Below are 24,555 nucleotides of genomic sequence, written 5' to 3'. Positions count from 1 at the left end.
ATATATGTGTGTTTTAAGTGTTTCACATTTTGTAGCATTGCTTTCTTACTCTTTAGACCAAGGAAAGTGATAAAAGCCGAAAGTCATTAATGTACTCAGTGTTAACTGTACTCAAATTATAAAAATTTCCGCTCCCATTGACTTCAATGGGAGCTGATAATAACCTCCAATTTTCTAAACTACTGGATTGTGTTATAGTTTGTTTAAATGGCTATCATCCAGGGGCCAAATACAATCAACAGATCAGGAACAGGTTCCTCCGGCCTAGATGTAATATATGCACCCCTTAGTTCTCATCATTTACATTAAAATACCAGGCATTGCAGCCACAAATAGATATGCATCTAGTATACATGCCTATATTCCATAGATTATTCAGCATTCTTGTCACTGCCTTTTCCTCAGAACAGGTAAAGGGCAGACTACAGGGACAATTATTTAAATGGACAGGTAGCCAACACCCAGAGTTATCATGGGAAATTAAGGAAAAGTGACAAGTATGACATCCACCCCTCGCCATGTAGCTTAGACACCACATAGCTCTGTTTTGGATAACCAACAATGATCTATAATATTTTGTGGTCTAGTCTAATGCTTTCCAGAAGCTTAAACAGAGTGATAAACGTTTTTTTTTATTTCATTCAAACTCATTCCAATTTATCAGAATATGTTTTCAAATTACTTCCCACAGCAGTAAATGGTTAGATACTTTGCACTGCTACCTTCAATTCAATTTTACAGTCCATAAGAAAAAACATGCTTTCAAATTATTTTTCAGTATCTTGTTCATCTGTCAGCCATTTTTGCATGATATAACTTGGCCTTTTTTGGGGGATGTTAATCTACCGCATGTTCACCATTTAAAAAAAATGAAACTTGCAAAATATGATTGTTTCATCATTAATTGTTTATAAAAATATATTTTGATATAAAATGCCACAAAGTTGGTAATTATACACAATTTCCCAAGTTGCAAGTAAGTACACAAGGCAGGCATCAACAATAAGGAATCAACTTTTGTATGATGTTCTTGTATTCCATTGGCTGCCTCTCACACAATTGGAGTGTAGGAAATCCAGATATTATTATTGATGTAAGTGAGATAATTTAAACAATTTGAATATCATCTAAAAGAAAGCCAAATAATAGCCAAGTTCAGAACAATTACTTTAAAATATACATTTTTTAAATTCTTTAATTAAAGTGACAGCAAACTTTAAAAAAAATAATACTGCTTAGGTTTATGTAAAAGTGCTTAAAAATCCAATTCCTACGGCTTCCTATTGGTTGTTTAGGGGAAGTTTGTTGTCCAACTCTGGGCTGTTCATCCTTTATGCCACTGGGTAGCACTGCACAACAAATCAAAAGTCGTTTTGCACAACAATTGGGAAATAGCCTCTTGTCAAGCAGATGCGTGGCTCATCTTCTCCTATTATATAGCAGCTTGGCCCAGAGGTTTAGAGTGGTCTCTGCTATTTCCCAGATGGGTGGGTAGCTTTTCAAGTCAGAAAAAGACTTTGGTAGGTAGCTGGCTAGGAGAGCAGTAGATGTCTATAAACAAGCTTGCCTTCATGACCTTGTTCACACAGGTCAACAATGAATCCCAGTGAGACTCTCAAACCCCAAGATTAATAGAAGAAAAGCTTGTAGTTCTGGTTATTAATAAATGGAGTAAGTCCTACACTCTGACACCCAATAATAGTAATAACATAATATACTACCCATAATGCAACGATATAAAGCCCATGTTAATAGAGGTTCAAATAAAGTCTTAAAAGACAAGCATATAGAGCACTCAATAACAGTAAGTGCTATGCTGAAAATATTTTTTTAATTTAATTTCCATTTAATTAGTGCTTGATTTTTTCCTGTTCAATAGAGAATCATGTGGATGCAATGGAAAAAAATATTCTTACATCAAATGTATAACATTTTATAAATATCTCAGAAAATAGCAAATGTTCTTACTGATATCCTTCTGAATGCTTTATATTCCAGAAAAGTTAGATGTTCTGCTAGTTCAATGGGCTCCAAATGGTCAAACAGCAGACAGACCTTTCCTTTCTTTGATATTTTTTTCCTCTGAGTGACTTTTCTCATCCAGTCATATGATGGTCTGCAACAAGAGTGATAATGGGCACAGTTACCTCACACCATTCGAGCGTTTCCAGTAACCTTTTATACTAACTTGTTATTTGTGAATGTGCCATTGTTTCTCTAGAGACTTTTCCAGTAATTCATCATAAAAACAATGCTTAATATTGGTAAACCACAAATCCATACTTTGGAAGCCTATTTTTAGACAATAGTTATAAACTGTAAAAATGTTAGCTATGTTTCAAGGTAATGGAAATTAAAGGAATAATAAAGCTAAAATTAAAGGATCACTCAATGCAGTAGAATAGCATAATTAACATTTGCATAATAAAAAGACAATGATTTAACACCTACTTTTCAAATAAGCAGCAGATTTTTTTGTGACAAATTAATTTTTTGTCCCATTTACCGGCCCCTTGTATCATGTGACAGACATCAGCCAATCATAGACTAGTATACATATACCCTGTATGCTCAGTAGGATTTTGTGCACCAGAAAGTGTGCATATAAAAAGATAATGGAAGTAAATTGGAAAGTGTCTTAAAACTGCATGCTTTTTCTGAATCATAAAAGTTTATTTTGACTTGAGTGTCCCTTTAACCTTTCATCATTCAAATAGAGCATGCAGTTTTAAACAACTTTCCAATTTACTTCATTATTTGATTTGCATAAATCTCTTTGAATCCTTTGTTGAAAAGCATACCTAGGTAGGCTCAGGAGCATCAATGCACTATTGGGAACTTGCTGTTGATTGGTGGGTGCAAATATATGCCTCTCATCATTGGCTCACAAATGTGTTCAGCCAGCTCCCAGTAGTGCACTGCTGCTTCTTAGCCTACCTAGGTTTATTCCTTAGCAAAGGATACCAAGAGAACAAAGCACATGTGGTAAAAGAAGTAACGTTGTTTACAATTGCATGCTTTTTATGATTTTTTACTTTACAGTCCCTTTCAGTCAAAATTAAACTTTCATGGTTCAGAAAGAGCACATCATTTTAAGAATCTTTGCAAATTTACTTCAATTATCAAAACTTTGCACAATCCTTTTATATGCACACTTTTTGAGGCACCAGCTCCTACTGAGCATGTGCAAAAGCTCACAGGGCACCAGCTCCTCACTGAGCATGTGCAAAAGCTCACTAGTCTGTAATTGGCTGATGTCAGTCACATGATACAGGGAGAAAAAATACATCTGCCAGAAAAAAATCTACTACTTCTGTGAAATTCAGAGTAAGTGTTATTGTCTTTTTATTATGCACTTGTTAATTATGCATAATTATTCTACTGCATTTAGCGGTCCTTTAAAGGGACATTATACACTCGTTTTTTCTTTGCATAAATGTTTTGTAGATGATCTATTTATAGCCCATAAAGTTTTAGTTTTTTTAAATATGGATAGTTTTGCTTATTTTTAAATAACATTGCTCTAATTTTTTCAGACTCCTAACCAAGCCCCAAAGTTTTAGAAGAATACTGACGTATACCTATCAAGCTTGCTTCTGTTTGTGTAAAGGTCTTTTCATATGCAAAGGAAGGGGGAGGGGGGAGTGTCTGATATTTCCCACTTTTTGTGGGTGTTCCAGTAACCTGTTAAACAGAGCTAAACTGGAAGCTTCTAAGTAAGTTTTTAAACGGTTTTATACTGAATTTTTATATCAGTATCTGTGCATATTATACTTTATAGTAGTGTCTATTACATGCAGTTATACGACAATTGGTGTATACTGTCCCTTTAAGAAACCATCAATTTCAAAGGTTTGTACTTATCACTGCCTTCCTAAAATAGATGTGCAACAGGAAAAAGCACTGGCGCTTTATTTAGTCAGTGTAAGGCAAGCTTTCTCTGAAACCCAATCAAAACCTTCTTTGTAGAGTCTCCTTTATTTTGAATAATAATTTATGAGTATTATTATATGTTGATTATGTAAACTAGTGTACGCCGCTGTAAGGTACAATTCTTTTCAACTAGACATGATAATCCAAAGACTGATAAAGAGTTTTAAAGGGACATCAAGCTCAAGATCATTAAATATGCATATACAAAAAAGTTTGTAAAATACGTTTTTAACATTTATTTTGCCTGCTTTTTCTGTAATTTAACTCTAACAATTATGTTTTTATTCTTCCACCAGGGGAGCTGGAATAAATCTTAAAAATATCAGAACCCAAGAACTGTAATATTCCACATGGCCATATCCATTGAGATAAGATAAATAATACTCTACTCAAGAGTTATGTCACTGGACTGCAAAACAATTATTTTTTTGCTAACAAAATGCAGAAATGTTGTTATGCAGTGCTTAAAGGGCCATTTTAATGTAAAAATGATATATGCTCTAATTTGATAGGAAATACCATTTTGCATTACAGATTCTAGATGACTGTGGACCTCATTACACATGTAGCACAAGAATATTTTTTTCTGCTTAGCGATAATTTTATGACCGGTTCTGCATTCATTTGCCACAAATAAAGTAGTCAATGTTTAGTGAAGGCACAAAAAAATTATCAAAAAAAAAAAAGTGTGATTATCCAACCACTGCTGCCCTCGCATTATTAACCCCTTAACTACCCCTAAACCTGTTAGACCCTCACCATTGCATTTAATTCCTACATTTCCACAACCGCCATCACATTGGGGGGTGGGTGGTTTATAGGGTAGGTATCAGTTTAGGGGGTCTTAGGGTTAGGGTCAGTTTAAAGGGACACTGTACCCAAAAATTTTCTTTCGTGATTCAGATAGAGCATGCAATTTTAAGTAACTTTCTAATTTACTCCTATTATCAAATGTTCTTTATTCTCTTGGTATCTTTATTTTAAATGCAAGAATGTAAGTTTAGATGCCGGCCCATTTTTGGTGAACAACCTAGGTTGTCCTTGCTGATTGGTGGATAAATTCATCCACCAATCAAAAACTGCTGTCCAGAGTTCTGAACCAAGAAAAAAGCTTAGATGCCTTCTTTTTCATATAAAGATAGCAAGAGAACAAATAAAAATTGATAATAGGAGTAAATTAGAAAGTTGCTTAAAATTGCATGCTCTATCTGAATCACAAAAGAAAATTTTTGGGTACAGTGTCCCTTTAAGTGAGGGGATCTTGTTGTAGGCAGGTCTACGGTGGAGGAGTCAGTAGCTGTAAGGGTTAATAGTCGGCACTGAATCGCAGGAAGACTCTAAAAATCCCAAGATTAGTTCAGAAGAAAAGTTTTTATTTATGGTTATTAATAAATAGTGAGCTCTATACACAGACCCAGTTATAAGGAAAAAAAAATACTGCCCATATTGGGCAAGATTTCGAGTGGAGCGCTAATTTATCACACGCCCAAAAATGGCAAATTCGCCCGTTTGCAGGCACGCAATAAATAACCAGCCATTACAAGTGTCTGGTTATTGCTGCCGCTAGCTCGCAGACTTGCGGTAGCAATTAGCACTCAGAAAATTAACCAGAGATCAGATCTCTAGTTTATTTTCTAAAAGTGCCCCAAATGCCCCCAAAATAAAGTGTATTTTTAGTTTTTTATGAACAAAAACTATAGCTTTTTCGCTTTATAAAAAACCACTGCACTAGGCAGTTTTTAGGGGTCAAAAGTCGCGGGTATGGGATGTTAGAAAAAAAACGGAACTGAAAAAGTGCCTTTACATACAGTCTATGGGAACTGTGTGCTCCCTTAAATATATAAGTATATGCTTATATGCATATATATTCATATGTTAATATGTGTATATACGCATATTAACACATCAATATATATGTATATATTCATATATATATATATTTTTATATTTTCTTCCCATCTCTGCACGACTTACCCTCTTCGCTGCGCTAGGTTCTATGTCATGTATGACAGCATCAGAACAAGGCTCCCATTGGAGCCTATGGAAGCGCGCTCTCGTGAGCGCAATGCTTCCGTGAAATGCAAACGCGAGGTCACATTCGCATTGCACCTAGGAGCTTTACTTTTCTGCTTTTTAAATAAAGATAGCAAGAGAACAAAATAATTGATAATAGGAGTAAATTAGAAAGTTGCTTAAAATTGGGGTTGGGTCCCTTTAAATGCAGTGTTTTTTTCAGAATTAAAGGCACATATTTATGCAAAAATCACATAATATTTCGTTAGAGCCTGTAATTTATGCATTAATGACCCTAGCTACCTATCGGCTAGATTACGTTAATAGGTCCTATTGCTGCTTTTTCACTACCGCTGCTATTACGAGTCTTGAAGGTTTAGGGGCACCGCACACTTCTTTGGCCTTACCGCAAAACGACTTACGTAAACTTCGTAAAGTCTTTTTTCTATGGGACTTCCATAGCGCCGGTATTACGAGTCTCTCCTGAGAGGCCAAAAAGTGAGCGGTACACCCTACCCTGTCAAGAGTCCTAACGCATTTAAAAGTCAGTAGTTAAGAGTTTTATGGTACAACGCCGTAACATAAAACTCATAACTAAAGTGCTAAAAAGTACACTAACACCCATAAACTACCTATTAACCCCTAAACCGAGGCCCTCCCGCATTGCAAACACTAAAATAAAATTTTAACCCCTAATCTGCCTCTCTGGACACCGCCGCCACCTACATTATATTTATGAACCCCTAATCTTCTGCCCCTAACATCGCCGACACCTACATTATATTTATTAACCCCTAATCTGCCACCCCCAATGTCGCCGCAACCTACCTACACTTATTAACCCCTAATCTGCCGCCCCCAACGTCGCCGCTACTATACTAAATGTATTAACCCCTAAACCTAAGTCTAACCCTAACCCTAACACCCCCTAACTTAAATATAATTTAAATAAATCTAAATAAAATTACTATAATTAACTACATTATTCCTATTTAAAACTAAATACTTACCTATAAAATAAACCCTAAGCTAGCTACAATATAACTAATAGTTACATTGTAGCTAGCTTAGGGTTTATTTTTATTTTACAGGCAAGTTTGTATTTATTTTAACTAGGTGCAATAGTTATTAAATAGTTATTAACTATTTAATAACTACCTAGTTAAAATAAATACAAAAGTACCTGTAAAATAAAACCTAACCTAAGTTACAATAACACCTAACACTACACTATAATTAAAGAAATGTACTAAATTAAATACAATTACCTAAATTAAATTAAATTAGCTAAAGTACAAAAACAAACACTAAATTACAGAAAATAATAAACAAATTACAGATATTTAAACTAATTACACCTAATCTGATAGCCCTATCAAAATAAAAAAAGCCCCCCCCCCAAAATAAAAAAAAAAACCTAGCCTAAACTAAACTACCAATAGCCCTTAAAAGGGCCTTTTGCAGGGCATTGCCCCAAAGTAATCAGCTCTTTTACCTGTAAAAAAAAAATACAAACAACCCCCCAACAGTAAAACCCACCACCCACACAACCAACCCCCCAAATAAAATACTATCCAAAAAACCTAAGCTCCCCATTGCCCTGAAAAGGGCATTTGGATGGGCATTGCCCTTAAAAGGGCAGTTAGCTCTTTTGCAGGCCCAAACCCTAACCTAAAAATAAAACCCACCCAATACACCCTTAAAAAAACCTAATATTAACCCCCTGAAGATTGACTTACAGTTCTGAAGACCGGACATCCATCCTCAAGGAAATGGCAGAAGTCTTCATCCAACTGGGCTGAAGTCCTCAACGAAGCCGGGAGAAGTCTTCATCCAAGCCGGGCGAAGTGGTCCTCCAGACAAGCAGAAGTCTTCATCCAGACGGCATCTTCTATCTTCATCCATCCGACTCGGAGCGGGGGCATCTTCAAGACATCCGACGCGGAGCATCCTCTTCATCCAACGACTACCCGACGAATGAAGGTTCCTTTAAGTGACGTCATCCAAGATGGCATCCCTTAGATTCCGATTGGCTGATAGAATTCTATCAGCCAATCGGAATTAAGGTAGAAAAAATCCTATACAATAGGATTGAGCTTGCATTCTATTGGCTGTTCCAATCCAATTTTTTTAGATAGTATTTTATTTGGGGGGTTGGTTGTGTGGGTGGTGGGTTTTACTGTTGGTGGGGGGTTGTTTGTATTTTTTTTTACAGGTAAAAGAGCTGATTACTTTGGGGCAATGCCCGCAAAAGGCCCTTTTAAGGGCTATTGGTAGTTTAGTTTAGGCTAGGGTTTTTTTCTATTTTCAGGGGGCTTTTTTTTATTTTGATAGGGCTATTAGATTAGGTGTAATTAGTTTAAATATCTGTAATTTGTTTATTATTTTCTGTAATTTAGTGTTTGTTTGTTTTTTGTACTTTATACTAATTTAATTTAATTTAGGTAATTGTATTTAATTTAGTAAATTTATTTAATTATAGTGTAGTGTTAGGTGTTATTGTAACTTAGGTTAGGTTTTATTTTACAGGTACTTTTGTATTTATTTTAGCTAGGTAGTTATTATATATATATTGTAGCTAGCTTAGGGTTTATTTTATAGGTATTTAATTTTAAATAGGAATAATGAAGTTATTTATAGTAATTCTATTTAGATTTATTTAAATTATATTTAAGTTAGGGGGTGTTAGGGTTAGACTTAGGTTTAGGGGTTAATACATTTAGTATAGTGGCGGCGACGTTGGGGGCAGCAGATTAGAGGTTAATAAGTGTAGGTAGGTGGTGGCTGACATTGGGAGCAGCAGACTAGGGGTTAAAAAATATAATATAGGTGTCGGTGATGTTGGGGGCAGTAGATCAGGGGTACATAAGTATAATGTGCTGTAGGTGGCGGCGGTGTCCGGAGCGGCAGATTAGGGGTTAATAAATATAATGCAGGTGTTGGCGATGTCGGGGGCGGCATATTTGGGGTTAATATGTGTAAGATTATGGATGTTTAGACTCTGGGTTCATGTTAGGGTGTTAGATGTAGACATACATTTTATTTATATATATATATATAGGCATCAATGGGGCTGCGTTTTACGCTGCTTTTTTGCAGGTGTTAGACTTTTTCTCAGCCGGCTCTCCCCGTTGATTCCTATGGGGAAATCGTGCACGAGCACGTACAACCAGCTCACCGCTGACTTAAGCAGCGCTGGTATTGTAGTGCGGTAATGAGCAAAATTTTGCTCAACGCTCACTTCTTGTCTTTTAACGATGGGTTTAGAAAAACCCGTAATACCAGCGCTGCAGGTAAGTGAGTGGTAAGAGAAAATTGCTCGTTAGCACCGCATAGCCTCTAACGCAAAACTCGTAATCTAGCCGTATGTGTTTACAGGAATATAAAGGTCAAAAATTAAATGTGCATGGACACATATTAATTTTTAAATAAGAACATTTTTGCAATATACTTGCATTAGCAACAATGATTCTAGTAATAGTTATTAATGTTTTTACGGACATATGCTGTGAGTGCCCTGCTGGTGTGTATTGTGTCTGTGAAGGCTTAATTTGTGTCATACAAGGCACTGCTGCCTCTCTGAGAAGGTGTGGTGTTTGAATACAAATGCATGGTCTCTCACAGGATACGTGCGTATGTCGCTGAAAACTTTTACTAGAAGCAGTTTTGCAAATGGAAGTATATTTCAACAATATTTATATTTAAAATTGAAACACACCCATGCACATTTCAATTTTGACCTTTCTATCCCTTTAATAGGAACAGTTAAGTCATACTTATGATTCCTATAGATTCCAAGAAAATTGTTTGTGACAAGAGGTCACAATTTAAGGCTGAAGGAAAGGAGATTTAATCTCCTGCAATGGAAATGTTTTTTCAAATAAAAAGAGAGAGCGCTCAACCTGGGAACGAACAATATCATAATAGCTTGTTTTATGGCTAGTTATCACCCAAGAAGCAGCCTCTTTTTGCTCAACATGTGCCTTTCACAGAGAAAAACTTTCCTGTAGCATATCAGTCTTATCCTGATTAATGTTTTTTTCACTGTAAGAGCAATAAAATTGTGGAACTTATTACCTAAGGAGGTAGTAAATGTCAATACCTTAGCTACATTTAAAAGTGGTGAAGATACATTTCTGGCTTGAAACAGAATTCAGGGATATGATTGCTTGTGTTAAATGGGTCACCTTTTTAATGGGATTAATTTAAGCTTAACTGGAGCTTTTTTGTAAGTATATTAGATTTGTATAGGTTGAACTTGATGGACTGCTGTCTTTTTTTCAATCTCATCTACTATGTTACTATGTCTTTTTAAACAAATTTGCAGTTTAATTCAATTATCTTATTTGCTTTGTTGTCTTGGTATCCTTTGTTGAAAGCATACCTAGCTAAGCTCAAGAACAGCAACGCACTTATGAGAACTAGCTGCTGATTGATGGCTGCACATATGTCTCTTTTCATTGGCTCATCATATGTGTTCAGTTACCTCCCAATGCTTTGCTGCTCCTTAAACAAAATATACTAAGAGAATTAAGCAAATTTGATCATAGAAATACATTGGAAAGTTGTTTAAAATGATATGTTTTATCTGAATCATGAAAGAAAATGTGTGATTTTGTGACCCTTGCAAGGGGTCACATATAGGTAACTAATTGCAGCTTCCAAGCAGAAAATGTCTGTCGATCCAATAAAGAGCAGTAGTTGCATGTAGCAGCCAATAGCTGGAGCCTTTCCGCTTGGGTACTGCAATACTTACACATTCTGAGCAGGACTTTACCTATGTGTTTCACCCTGTTTCAAGTCGTATAAGGCATAATGAGCTATGGATTCAAATTGCTAAAAAAAAGAAGCATATGATTTAAACTCACAAAATTAGTTTTTGATAACCAAATCACCAATAAGTGATGTTAGGACCTCTGTTTATACAGGCCCTGTAGCTTATTACCTAATATTGAAATATAATAATATAGCAGTACTAAACAATGTTCCAATCCTAAAACCAAAATATACAATCCGTGGCCGACTTACATGCTTGAGATATCGATAAGATTAATGTGCTCTTCATATCCCATTTGGATTGCTAGGTCTCTGAACTCTTCTGTCAGTCGAATGAGACCCAAATCTAAATTGAATTCTGCAGGAAATTCCAAAATCCAGTATCTGGAGTAGGGTATAAGAAACTGGACATATTAATTTAATGATCTGAACATCAGAAATAATTAGAGGTAGATGGAATATTTTACAGTTCATTAAAGGGATAGTAAAGTCAAAATTAAACTTGAATGATTCAGATACAGCATGTTATTTTATTACACTTTTAAATTCATTTCTATTTTCAAATGTGCTTCATTCTCTTGGTATCCCTTGTTGAAAAAACATACGCACATATCCTACACTAGTGGGAGCTAGCTGCTGATTGGTGCCTGCACACATTTGTCTCTTGTGATTGGCTAACTAAATGGGTTCAGTTAGCTGCCAGTAGTGCAATGCTGTTTCTTCAGCAGAGGATAACAAATTTGACGATAGAAGTAAATTGAAAAGTTTTTTAAAATTATATGTTCTATCCAAATCATGAAAGAAATGTTGGGGTCGTCCATCCCTTTAACATACAATAGGACAGGATAGAAAGCCTTTTTTAAAGGGACACTGTACCCAAATTTTTTCTTTTGTAATTCAGAAAGAGCATGCAATTTTAAGCAACTTTCTAATTTACTCCTATTATCAATTTTTCTTCGTTCTCTTGCTATCAGTATTTGAAAAAGAAGGCATCTAAGCTTTTTTTTTGGTTTCAGTACTGAGAGAGCACTTTTTTATTGGTGGATGAATTTATCCACCAATCAGCAAGGACAACCCAGGTTGTTCACCAAAAATGGGCCAGCATCTAAACTTACATTCTTGCATTTCAAATAAAGATACCAAGAGAATGAAGAAAATTTGCTAATAGGAGTAAATTAGAAAGTTGCTTAAAATTTCATGCTCAATATGAATCACAAAATAAATTTTTTGGGTACAGTGTCCCTTTAAGTGTGTGCCCAAGTTGTCAATAATCAAAAAATATCTTTTTTTATTTAAAGTGACACTGCAGTAAAAAAAAAGTATATCATAAATATGAAAGTAAAGGATTTACACATGTTAAAATATGTTATCACTAAAAAACATAAGTAAAACCATAGTAAAAGCTTTTTAAATTTAAAGGGACACTAAAGTAAAAAGTGAACATGACTCAGATAGAACAGGTAGACTTTCCATTTCAAATTTACTTACATTATTAAAAAAAGTATTTTTAGATGCACATTTTCTAAGGCACTAGCTGCTACGGAGCATGTGCAAGGGTATATGAGTCTGTGATTGGCTAACGGCTGTAACATAATACAGTAGGCTGGTAAATTGAAGTACATTTTGAAATTGGTCAGAAAAGATCTACTGCTTATTTAAAATTTAGAGTAAGCTGTATTGCATTGTCTTTTTAGTATGCACTTGTTGATTATGGAGTTCTACGGTTTTTAATAGTTCTAAATTACATTATTTTGTTTGCAATTACTATTAGCTGATAAAGTCAACTACCTCTGTTTTACTTGTGGGGACATTATACACTTTTACAACTATGACAAGAAAATGTTGGTTCATTTAGAAAAGAAACATAAGTTTAAAAAAATATATATTTTTTTTGGAAAAAAAATAAATATGTTGAGTACAATCTTCCTTTAAAGAAATATTAACATTAATCTCTTTAAAGGGATAGTCTACTTAAATTAAACTTTCACGATTCAGATAGGGCATGCAATTTTAAACAACTTCCCAAATTACTTTTATCATCAAATTTGCTTTGGAATCTGTTGGCTCTCTACAAATACCTGATAATAATAATCATAATTATTTGTTGAACGCTAAACCTAGGTAGACTCATATGTTAATTTCTAAGCCCTTGAAGGCCACCTCTTATCTCAGGGCATTTGTAAAGTTTTTTTACAGCTAGACAGTGCAAGTTCATGTGTGCCATGTATATAACATTGTACTCACTCCTGTGGAGTTACCAAGGAGTCAGCACAGATTGGCTAAAATGCAAGTCTGTCAAAAGAACTGAAATAAGGGGGCAGTTTGCAGAGGCTTAGATACAAGGTATTCACAGAGGTAAAAAGTATATTAATATAAGAGTGTTAGTTATGAAAAACTGGGGAATGGGTAATAAAAGGATTATTTATCTTTTTAACCCCTTAAGGACCAAGGACGTACAGGGTATGTCCTACAAAAACTGTCACTTGATGACCAAGGACGTACCCTGTACATCCTCAGGTTTTCAAGAGTGTTTTTTTCAATGTATTCATCATATTTTATGTTTTTTATAGGAAATTATAAGATATGAAGAAAATAATGGTATCTTTAGAAAATCCATTTAATGGTAAGAAAAACGGTATATAATATGCGTGGGTACAGTAAATGAGTAAGAGGAAATTTACAGCTAAACACAAACACCGCAGAAATGTAAAAATAGCCTGGTCCCAAACAGTAAGAAAACTGAAAAGTGCTGAGGTCACTAAGGGGTTAAACAGTAGACTGTCCCTTTAAATTTGTTTTTAATTCCATATGTTTGTCACGACTGCGATAAAATATGGATATTATTATGGATCAAAGTTTATCCATGAAATTTGAACAATTAAACCTAATAAATAATTCCATCAATAGAATTATGCAAATCTGAGTTGTTTCCTAATTCTTACTTAAACAGAATAGCTCATAGTCAGTCCTTTAAAAGATACTTAGAAAAATTAATCTCTGCTAGTATACTAGGTACCTAAAGATGAAACAATAATACTATGTCTACCTAGATATGTTTTCATAGAATGGCTCTAAGTTTCAACAAAGGGTACAATGAGAAAGAGGTAAATATAATAAAAGGATTCAATTGGAAAAAAATTCTTAAAATTGCACAGCACTCTATCTGGATCATTAAAGTTTTATTTAGACTTTTCCAAAATGCAAGTCATCTATTCATTTGGCTCTTGTGTCATTCTTGTGTGGACCTACTGTATATGTTGCTGGATCGATATATAGATATTTATATATATATATATATATATATATATATATATACACTGTCTGTAAATAAATATATATATATATATACAGTGGGGAAAAAAAGTATTTAGTCAGCCACCAATTGTGCAAGTTCTCCCACTTAAGAAGATGAGAGAGACCTGTAATTTTCATCATAGGTATACCTCAACTATGAAAGACAAAATGTGGAAACAAATCCAGACAATCAGATTGTCTGATTTGGAAAGAATTTATTTGCAAATTATGGTGGAAAATAAATATTTGGTCAATATCAAAAGTTCATCTCAATACTTTGTTATATATCCTTTGTTGGCAATGACAGAGGTCAAATGTTTTCTGTAAGTCTTCACAAGGTTATCACACACTGTTGCTGGTATGTTGGCCCATTCCTGCATGCAGATCTCCTCTAGAGCAGTGATGTTTTGGGGCTGTCGCTGGGCAACACAGACTTTCAACTCCCTCCAAAGGTTTTCTATGGGGTTGAGATCTGGAGACTGGCTAGGCCACTCCAGGACCTTGAAATGCTTCTTACGAAGCCACTCCGTTGCCCAGGCGGTGTGTTTTTAGATCATTGTCATGCTGAAAGACCCAGCCACGTTTCATCTTCAATGCCCTTGCTGATGGAAGGCGGTTTGCACTCAAAATCTCACGATACATGGCCCAATTCATTCTTTTATGTACATGGATCAGTCGTCCTGTTCCCTTTGCAGAGAAACAGCCCCAAAGCATGATGTTGCCACCGCCATGCTTCACAGTAGGTATGGTGTTCTCTCTCCTCCAAACACGACAAGTTGTGTTTCTACCAAACAGTTCTACTTTGGTTTTATCTGACCATATGACATTCTCCCAATCCACTTCTGGATCATCCAAATGCTCTCTAGCATACTTCAGACGGGCCCGGACATGTACTGGCTTAAGCAGGGGGACATGTCTTGCACTGCAGGATCTGAGTCCCTGGCGGCATAGTGTGTTACTGATGGTAGCCTTTGTTACGTTGGTCCCAGCTCTCTGCGAGTCATTCACTAGGTCCCCCCGTGTGGTTCTGGGATGTTTGCCACCGTTCTTGTGATCATTTTGACCCCACGGGGTGAGATCTTGCGTGGAGCCCCAGATCGAGGGAGATTATCAGTGGTCTTGTATGTCTTTCATTTTCTAATTATTGCTCCCACAGTTGATTTCTTCACACCAAGCCTCTTGCCTATTGCAGATTCAGTCTTCCCAGCCTGGTGCAGGTCTACAATTTTGTTTCTGGTGTCCTTTGACAGCTCCTTGGTCTTCACCATAGTGGAGTTTGGAGTGTGACTGTTTGAGGTTGTGGACAGGTGTCTTTTATACTGATAACAAGTTCAAACAGGTGCCATTAATACAGGTAATGAGTGGAGGACAGAGGAGCCTCTTAAAGAAGAAGATACAGGTCTGTGAGAGCCAGAAATCTTGCTTGTTTGTAGGTGACCAAATACTTATTTTTCACCATAATGTGCAAATAAATTCTTTCCAAATCAGACAATGTGATTGTCCGGATTTGTTTCCACATTTTGTCTCTCATAGTTGAGGTATACCTATGATGAAAATTACAGGCCTCTCTCATCTTCTTAAGTGGGAGAACTTGCACAATTGGTGGCTGACTAAATACTTTTTTGCCCCACTGTATACTGTATGTAAATATATAAATATATATATATTTATATATATATCATTGTGCACTTTTTACATACACTTGATACAGTTACCATCACACCTGTTTAGGGATACAATATATGTGTTAGGGGACACACAGATATTTATTTATTTCACTTATTTTGAGAGTATGAGAATATATATGCTATTCTCCTTATATTTGTAAACCCATCAATATGATATGTTTCCACTATATATGGTAACTTGTATAGACTGCTCTATAATATAAGCTTGTACACATGTGCTTTGATGTAATGCTTAGTATGATTTTTAAGATGATATTTATTATGTTTGAGTGTGGATATTGTATAGTTTGTTTAATAGCATTAATTAATGAGTAACACTCATCACATGACTAGAATGTTGTTGAGGATCACTATGGTAACTGTTTTGGCGCAATTTTCACTGGGAGGGGTTTGTTTGGCTTTATATGTCCAGTCACTTGCAGTTTGTTCTTTGTCTGAGGAAGGGGAGTGTCCCCCCGAAACGTCACGCTTATTAAAGTTTTTTTGAGGAAAAGACCAGTGAGTGCCTTCCTTTACCGTGTATATATATATATATATATATATATATATATATATATACTGATATAATATAGATATATATACAGTATATACTGTGTGTAAATATACTATATATATATATATATATATATATATATATATATATATATATATATATGTGTGTGTGTGTGTGTGTGTGTGCATAGGTTTTTAGTTATCTTGCTAAACAAATCTCATTTTGGATTTTTTACATAAAAGTGCATTTATTAAACTTTCTAAAGTTGTTTAATTTGCATTTATGAAAGAGACATGAAACCCCAACATTTTTTCCATGATTCAGACAGAGCATATCATTTTAACTTCCCCATTTACTTCTATAATCAAATTTACATCATTCTCCATTTTTCCTTTGTTGAAATAGCAGTAATGGACTACTGGGAGCTAGCTGAACACATTGGGTGAGCCATTGACAAGAGGCATTTATGTTAAGACACTAATCAGCATCTTGCTCCCAGTAAAGCATTGCTTCTCCTGAGCTTTCCTATGTATGGTTTTCAAAAAAGGATACAAAGAGATCAAAACAAATTAGATAATAGAACTTAATTGGAAATTTGTTTAAAATGGCATGCTCTGTCTGAATCATGAAATAAAAAAAATTCCCGAGCTCTTGTGGAATTAGATCCCTCTGTCTACTGCATCACCTACCAACACTACTGCTGGTCACCCTCCACAAAACAGACAACATTCTGGTTAGGGTTCAGGTTAGCTAGGGTTAGAAATATGTTAACTTACTGAATGCCAGAGAGAGTTACAATACATTACAACTCCCTCTGGTATCCTAGGGTATTAATATAAGCTTGTCCCTAGAAACATTTATGTTTTAATCCATGTTTCACTTATTGTATATCTGCATCACAGCAGATTTCTCTAAACTGTTTCTTTGGTCAATAATATAAGCATAGTATTTTGCATGTTATATCATTTGTGTAAGTATCTTGTTAAAGAGACACTAAACACAACATTTTTCTTTCATGGTTTAGATTGAGAATACAATTTTAAAGAACATTCCAATTTACTTCTATTACCTAATTTGCTTCATTCTTTAGATATCCTTTGCGGAAGAAAAAGCAATGCACATGAGTGATCCAATCACACGATGCCACCAATCAGCAGCTACTGAGCCTATCTAGATATGCTTTTCAGCAAAGGATATCAAGAGACTGAAGCAAAAAAGCTTATAGAAGTAAATTAGAAAGTTGTTTAAAACTGCATGCTTTTTCTAAATTATGAAAGAAAAAATGTGGGTTTCATGTCCCTTTAAACATGGGCCTGATCTTCATAAAAAATAAATTAAAAAGGGCTGAAACCCATGGCTCCTGAACAATGCCGTTAACCCTCTTTGTGGGACTAAACACACAGACTTGCATTTTGCACTACAATGCCTTTAATGTACGGTAAAAACAACTACCAGCTAATATAAACATAAAATTGTATAAAAGATTTAAAGGGACATAAAACCCACATTTTTTTCTTTCATGATTTAGAAAGAGCATCTTAAACAACTTTCTAATTTACTTCTATTATCTAATTTGCTTCATTCTCTTGATATCCTTTGCTGAAAATCATTTCTAGATAGGCTCAGTAGCTGCTCATTGGTTGCTGCACATAAATGCCTTGTGTGATTGGCTCACCCATGTGGATCACTATTACTTCAACAAATGATATCTAAAGAATGAAGCAAATTAGATAATAGAAGTGAATTGGAATGTTGTTTAAAATTGTATTCTCTACCTGAATCATGAAAGAAAAAAATTGGGTTTAGTGTCCCTTTAAATATTAGTGTTTTTTTTTAAAAGATATGAACCACATATATTTTTCTATCATGATTCAGACTGGGTATACAATTGTACACAACTTTCCAATCTATTTATGCTTTATTCTCTTGATATCCTTTGTTGAAGGAGCACTGCTGAGAGCTAGCTGAAAACATCATCTGAGCCAATGACAGGAGTCATATTTGCAGCCAACAACAACAGCTAGCTCCCAGAAGTACATTGCTGCTTGTAAGCCTACCTAGATATGCTTTTCAACAAAGTATGCCAAGAGAACAAAGCACATTAGAAAACAGAATCGAATTGGGAAGTTGTTTAAAATTGCGTGCTCTGTGTGACTTGTGAAAGTTTCATTTGACTTTAATTGCACACTTTTTTGTAATTTACATTTTCTTAGTGCTGTGCACGTTTCTTGAAAACTATATGGCAAAACTGTTTGCAATGTTATACATTGTTGAAAACAATGCGGCCATATAGTGCTCTAAGCCACATGCACATTCCTGAATCTACATAGGCATGTTCTTCAACAAAGGATGCTATGAGAACAATGTAAATATAACAAACGTAAATCTGAATCATAAAAGTTAAAAAAAATGTGTCCCCTTAAGGTTTTCATGTGGTAATAGTTATATTTTAAACTAAATTAATACACAGTAATACAGACTTTACCTCATAAAGTGACATGTCTTTAACCTCAAGTCATTGCAATTTTCTCCACTGGCATCTCGATAAGTATAATTGTTAAGGAACTTTTTTGTTAAATTGGTACAATAGTCCTACTTATACTTTCCATATAAAACACAAATATAGTTTATATCCCTTTCTGGATAGATACATTTAAAGGGACAGTCTACTTGAAAATTGTTATTTTTAGATAGATAGTCCCTTTATTACAAATTCATCATTACATTAATATACTTTTTACCTCTATGATTACCTATATCTAAGACTGTCCCTTAGCATTTTAGCCAATCAGTGCTGGTTCTTGCATAACCATTGTCTTTCTCCACAGGAGTGAGCACAATGTTTTCTATTTGGCACACATGAACTAGCACTGTCTAGCTGTTGTGCAAGATTTACAAGCATTGTGATAAGGGGCTGCCTGCTGGGGCTTAGAGACAGGCAAACTTAGAGGTTTTTAAAATATATTAATATAACAATGTTGATTATACAAAGCTGGAGAATGGGTAGTAAATATGTTATCTATCTTTTTAAGAAATAAAAAAATCAAGTAAAAAGACCCTTTAATTCCTGAGTTTAAGTTACCAATAAATGTTAAAATGCATGAAAATTCCAAAATTAAACTCCCCACCCAAATCATATATTGTATTTTGTAATCATCTTTTATTGTAGGAAATAAAGGGTTGTTCAGTAGCCTTAATGACTTAACCCTGGATTCAGTTATAATATATTGTATTTTAATATTATATTATACCATTAAATTCTCTGGGGTAGAATAGCTGGAATTCCAACATTAAAGTGATGGTAAACTTTCCACTTTTTATAATCAGATCCTGCTTGTTAGTGATATTTTAGAATGGACTTGAATTGATCATCACTAATAAAGATGTGCTTTAACTTTAATCTAGCTGTGCCATTCTAATACCGCAACACCTGCTGCCCACTTCAAAAGTAATATTTTTTGTGAGATAGTGGTTTGAACTGTTCTCCAATAAGCACTCTATCCCTATGGCACTTTCATTGTAGCTAGTACGCTGATTGGAGAACAGTTTAAACCATTTGCTCCCAAAAATATTACTTTTGAATTGGGCGGCCAGAGCATGCGGTATTAGAATGGCAAAGCTAGATTAAAAAAGTAAGTTAAGGGCATCTTTATTAGAAGTGAATAAATAAAGTCCATCTAAAATATCCCTAACATTCAAGATCTGATTATAAAAACTGGAAAGTTTACCATCACTTTAAGGTTTGCTTAAAGGGGCATTAAACCCACAATATTTATTTTTGTCATTCAGACAGAGCATACAGTTTTGAAAAAGTTCCCAATTTATTTCTATAATCAAATTTGCTTTGTTCTTATGTTATTCTTTGTTGATGAAATATCGAAGGAGGTAGCGTGCACATGTCTGGAGCACTACATGGCAAGAAAGAGTGCTGCCATCTAGTGCTCGTGCAAATGTATAACATTACTGTAAAACTGCTGGCATATAGTATTGTAGACACATGCACACTCCTAAGCTTACCACATTTTCGGGTTTCATGTCCCTTTAAATCATTGAATTTCCTACATTTTTTCTTAATTTCTTAAAAATGTAACATATTGTTTTCAATAATAAGAGACAGGAAAAGGATTTTTTTCCCAATACTTAATAAAAGGTATAGACTTAATAAAATGCATAGACTTAAGGAACACAAACTTCAATATGAGGAGCACCAGCTTGATAAAATGTAACGTTTATTTTAAAAGTTAAAAACTAAACGTGCAATACATTAGCAAGACAAATGTCTTAGATGAACTAGTCAACAGCTGACGCGTTTCGACCCCCCAGCCGTAATCTTAGCTGCTGTTATTCCACATAAAATGCAGCTCTTTTAAAATCACAAGAGTTCATCTGATTGGTAGATTACAACATGAGATCAAAATACACATTTAACTGTTTGGGTATCATGACCCTACAACTACAACAACTAACTTAATAACTTTTCTCGAGACAGCTTCACACTCTAATTTGTGATACATTAGTAATTACAATACAGTATACAAGTGTTTACAAAGAATATATAAGTACAGACAATTAAGCCTTGCCAACATGTTAAGCCCTTTATGTTAGTGCTGTATGATTCAATACTGGGCATATTGATTTATTTTAAATTATTTTCAGTTTTATATGGGGCTTATTAATTTTTCTTTATATCTTATTTGTTCCTTGTCTGTATTATCTTTTCTCAGATTGCCGTTTTGCTAAAACATTTATAATTAACAGATCTTTAAGTGTTTTAGCAAAACGACAATCTAAGAAAAGATAATACAAACAAGGAACAAATAAGATATAAAGAAAAATAACGATGCCCCATATAAAACTGAAAATAAATCAATACGCCCAGTATTGAATCATACAGCACAAACATAAAGGGCTTAACAGAGTTTAACATTCCTGTAAAGTTTAACTAAAATATTATATGACATAAAGGATATATTGAGAGTAGTTTTCCTGCAAGTTCAGTAGATGATAAATACCATCGGTGCATTAACAACACGATCCTTGGAAGTAGGTTATTGCTGATCAGATCACCTTTTTCGTCTAAAAAAAAAAAAAAAAGATTTCAATATTTTCAGTCATTTGAGTTAGAGCTACTAATTGGCTGTGGCATGTAAATTCATAAAAGGAAATTTAAATAAATCTAAAACATAATTTAATAGTTTACAATTTCCTTAAAGGCACATGAAAGTATAAAACAAAGATGCTCTACTATATTAGAGTGGGGTTCTTCAGACTTTTCCCCATGATACCACAAACCTTTGCAACCTTATTTTTATGCTTGGTCTGAAAATGTCATATATACAACAAGATAGCTGCAATTTTTGGCAAAGTGACTAAATGTGTGTGTACTTGTAGTCAAACCTGAAAGTGATATAAAAGGTTATAACACACATACTCTCATATAACACACACACACCATACACACTCTCATACAACACACACACCACACACACACTCTCATACAACACACACACCACACACACTCTCATATAACACACACACACACACCATACACACTCTCATACAACACACACACACACACACCATATACACATTCTCATATAACACACACACACACCATACACACTCTCATACAACACACACACCACACACATTCTCATACAATACACAGACACACCACATGCACTCTCATACAACACACACACCACACACACTCATATAACACATACACACCATACACACTCTCATACAACACACACACCACACACACACTCTCATACAATACACACACACACCACACACACTCTCATACAACACACACACCACACACACTCTCATATAACACACACACACACCATACACACCCTCATACAACACACACACCACACACTCTCATACAATACACACACCACACACACTCTCATCCAACACACACACCACACACACTCTCATATAACACACACACACCATACACACTCTCATACAACACACACACCACACACACTCTCATACAATACACACACACCACACACACTATTATGCAACACACACACACCACACACACTCTCATACAACACACACACACCACACACACTCTCATAGAATACACACACACACTTTCATACAATACACACACACCACACACACTCTCATGCAACGCACACACACCACACACACTGTCATACAACACACACCACACACACTCTCATACAATACACACACACACACCACACACACTCTCATATAACACACACACCACACACACTCTCATACAACACACACACCACACACACTCTCATACAACACACACACCACACACACACTCTCATACAACACACACACCACACACACTCTCATATAACACACACACACCATACACACTCTCATACAACACACACACACACACACACCATATACACATTCTCATATAACACACACACACACCATACACACTCTCATACAACACACACACCACACACATTCTCATACAATACACAGACACACCACATGCACTCTCATACAACACACACACCACACACACTCATATAACACATACACACCATACACACTCTCATACAACACACACACCACACACACACTCTCATACAATACACACACACACCACACACACTCTCATACAACACACACACCACACACACTCTCATATAACACACACACACACCATACACACCCTCATACAACACACACACCACACACTCTCATACAATACACACACCACACACACTCTCATCCAACACACACACCACACACACTCTCATATAACACACACACACCATACACACTCTCATACAACACACACACCACACACACTCTCATACAATACACACACACCACACACACTATTATGCAACACACACACACCACACACACTCTCATACAACACACACACACCACACACACTCTCATAGAATACACACACACACTTTCATACAATACACACACACCACACACACTCTCATGCAACGCACACACACCACACACACTGTCATACAACACACACCACACACACTCTCATACAATACACACACACACCACACACACTCTCATATAACACACACACCACACACACTCTCATACAACACACACACCACACACACTCTCATACAACACACACACACCACACACACTCTCATGCAATACACACACACACACACCACACACTCTCATATAACACACAAACCACACACACTCTCATACAACACACACACCACACACACTCTTAAGACCGCTGCTTCTTAACTCCTGTGTCAGATGCATACAGCTCTATATGTAGCTTGATGAATCGGCCCCAATGTCTTTAAGCACTTACAAAATTCCAAGAACTCTCTCAAATAAACTCAGGTCAGAGCTGCAACCTGAAGTGAGGAAATAAGCCATAATGAATCTTTTCAAAAGCACTTGTATATGTCTCACACAGATGCAAAGGTTATATATGCCCAAATCACAACTAGGTTCAGTTTGCCAAATATATATATATATGGAACTCAATTGTTTCATCCTCTGATTGGCTGTACAGTAAAATCAGACTTGTAGCACACAAAACTGGAGTCTGGATTAGAAAATTGCACCATGTGATCATCAGCCAGTGAAGTGAATATATAAGTAAACATGATGTAGTCAGCTGTCTAATTTGCCTAATGCCAAATCTGGCCATGATCGTGCCAGTAACTAAGGGTTATAAGAACTTATAACAGGACCCTGCTGCAGTCAAGCAATGACTTTAGAGCATGTTGTGGGGCCAAGGTTTGGATCCAGCAAGGTCTACTCTTTGTATCCTGTAGAGAACAAACCAATATCTCTTGGGGCAATGTAAGTCTGTAACTTTCAGATTTAAAGGACCATTAAATACAACAAGATGATAACAAAAAAAAATCAATGCAACCCTAATTAACACTAGCCTTAGCACTAACTAGTGGATTTTTTTTTTGACAAATTTTTAAATGTATTTCAATTTGACAGCCCCCTGTATCATGTGACAGCCATCAGCCAATCACAAAATTAATTTCAATTTGTCAACCCCTTGTATCATGTTACAGCCATCAGTCAATCACAAACTCATATACATATACACTATGAACTCTTGCACATGCTCAGTAGGAGCTAGTGCCTCAGAAAGTATCCATATAAAAAGACTGTTCACAATTTGACAATAGAAATAAACTGAAAAGTCTCTTTTTGGATCATGAAACATTTGACTTTGGTATCTTTTTAACATACAGGAAAATCAAGTATACTAAATAGGATGCATTAGATTTGTTTCCATGCATAATTAAAGGGACATGAATGTCATTTTTTATTTCTGCATCAAAAATGATTAACTGCATTGCAACAGATCTGCAT

The 24,555-nt window shown here is 35.3% G+C and overlaps 1 protein-coding gene across 1 annotated transcript in view; it reads right to left on the bottom strand.

Moving 5' to 3' along the window:
* The window catches only part of RASGRP3 (RAS guanyl releasing protein 3), a 295,306-nt gene that overhangs the window by 69,481 nt on the left and 201,270 nt on the right, over positions 1-24,555 (bottom strand). Inside the window, exons 3-6 of the mRNA XM_053711867.1 lie at positions 21,168-21,273; positions 18,683-18,745; positions 10,975-11,106; positions 1,969-2,116 (exon numbers count right to left, since the gene is read on the bottom strand). Coding sequence (XP_053567842.1) covers positions 1,969-2,116; positions 10,975-11,106; positions 18,683-18,745; positions 21,168-21,273 — 449 coding nt within the window. The remainder of the gene's footprint in view (positions 1-1,968; positions 2,117-10,974; positions 11,107-18,682; positions 18,746-21,167; positions 21,274-24,555) is intronic.

The sequence above is a fragment of the Bombina bombina genome, chromosome 4 (genome assembly GCF_027579735.1).
Source record: "Bombina bombina isolate aBomBom1 chromosome 4, aBomBom1.pri, whole genome shotgun sequence".
NCBI lineage: Eukaryota > Metazoa > Chordata > Amphibia > Anura > Bombinatoridae > Bombina > Bombina bombina.
Note: the sequence above shows the minus strand (reverse complement) of the source record. Positions and strands in the feature narration are given on the sequence as shown.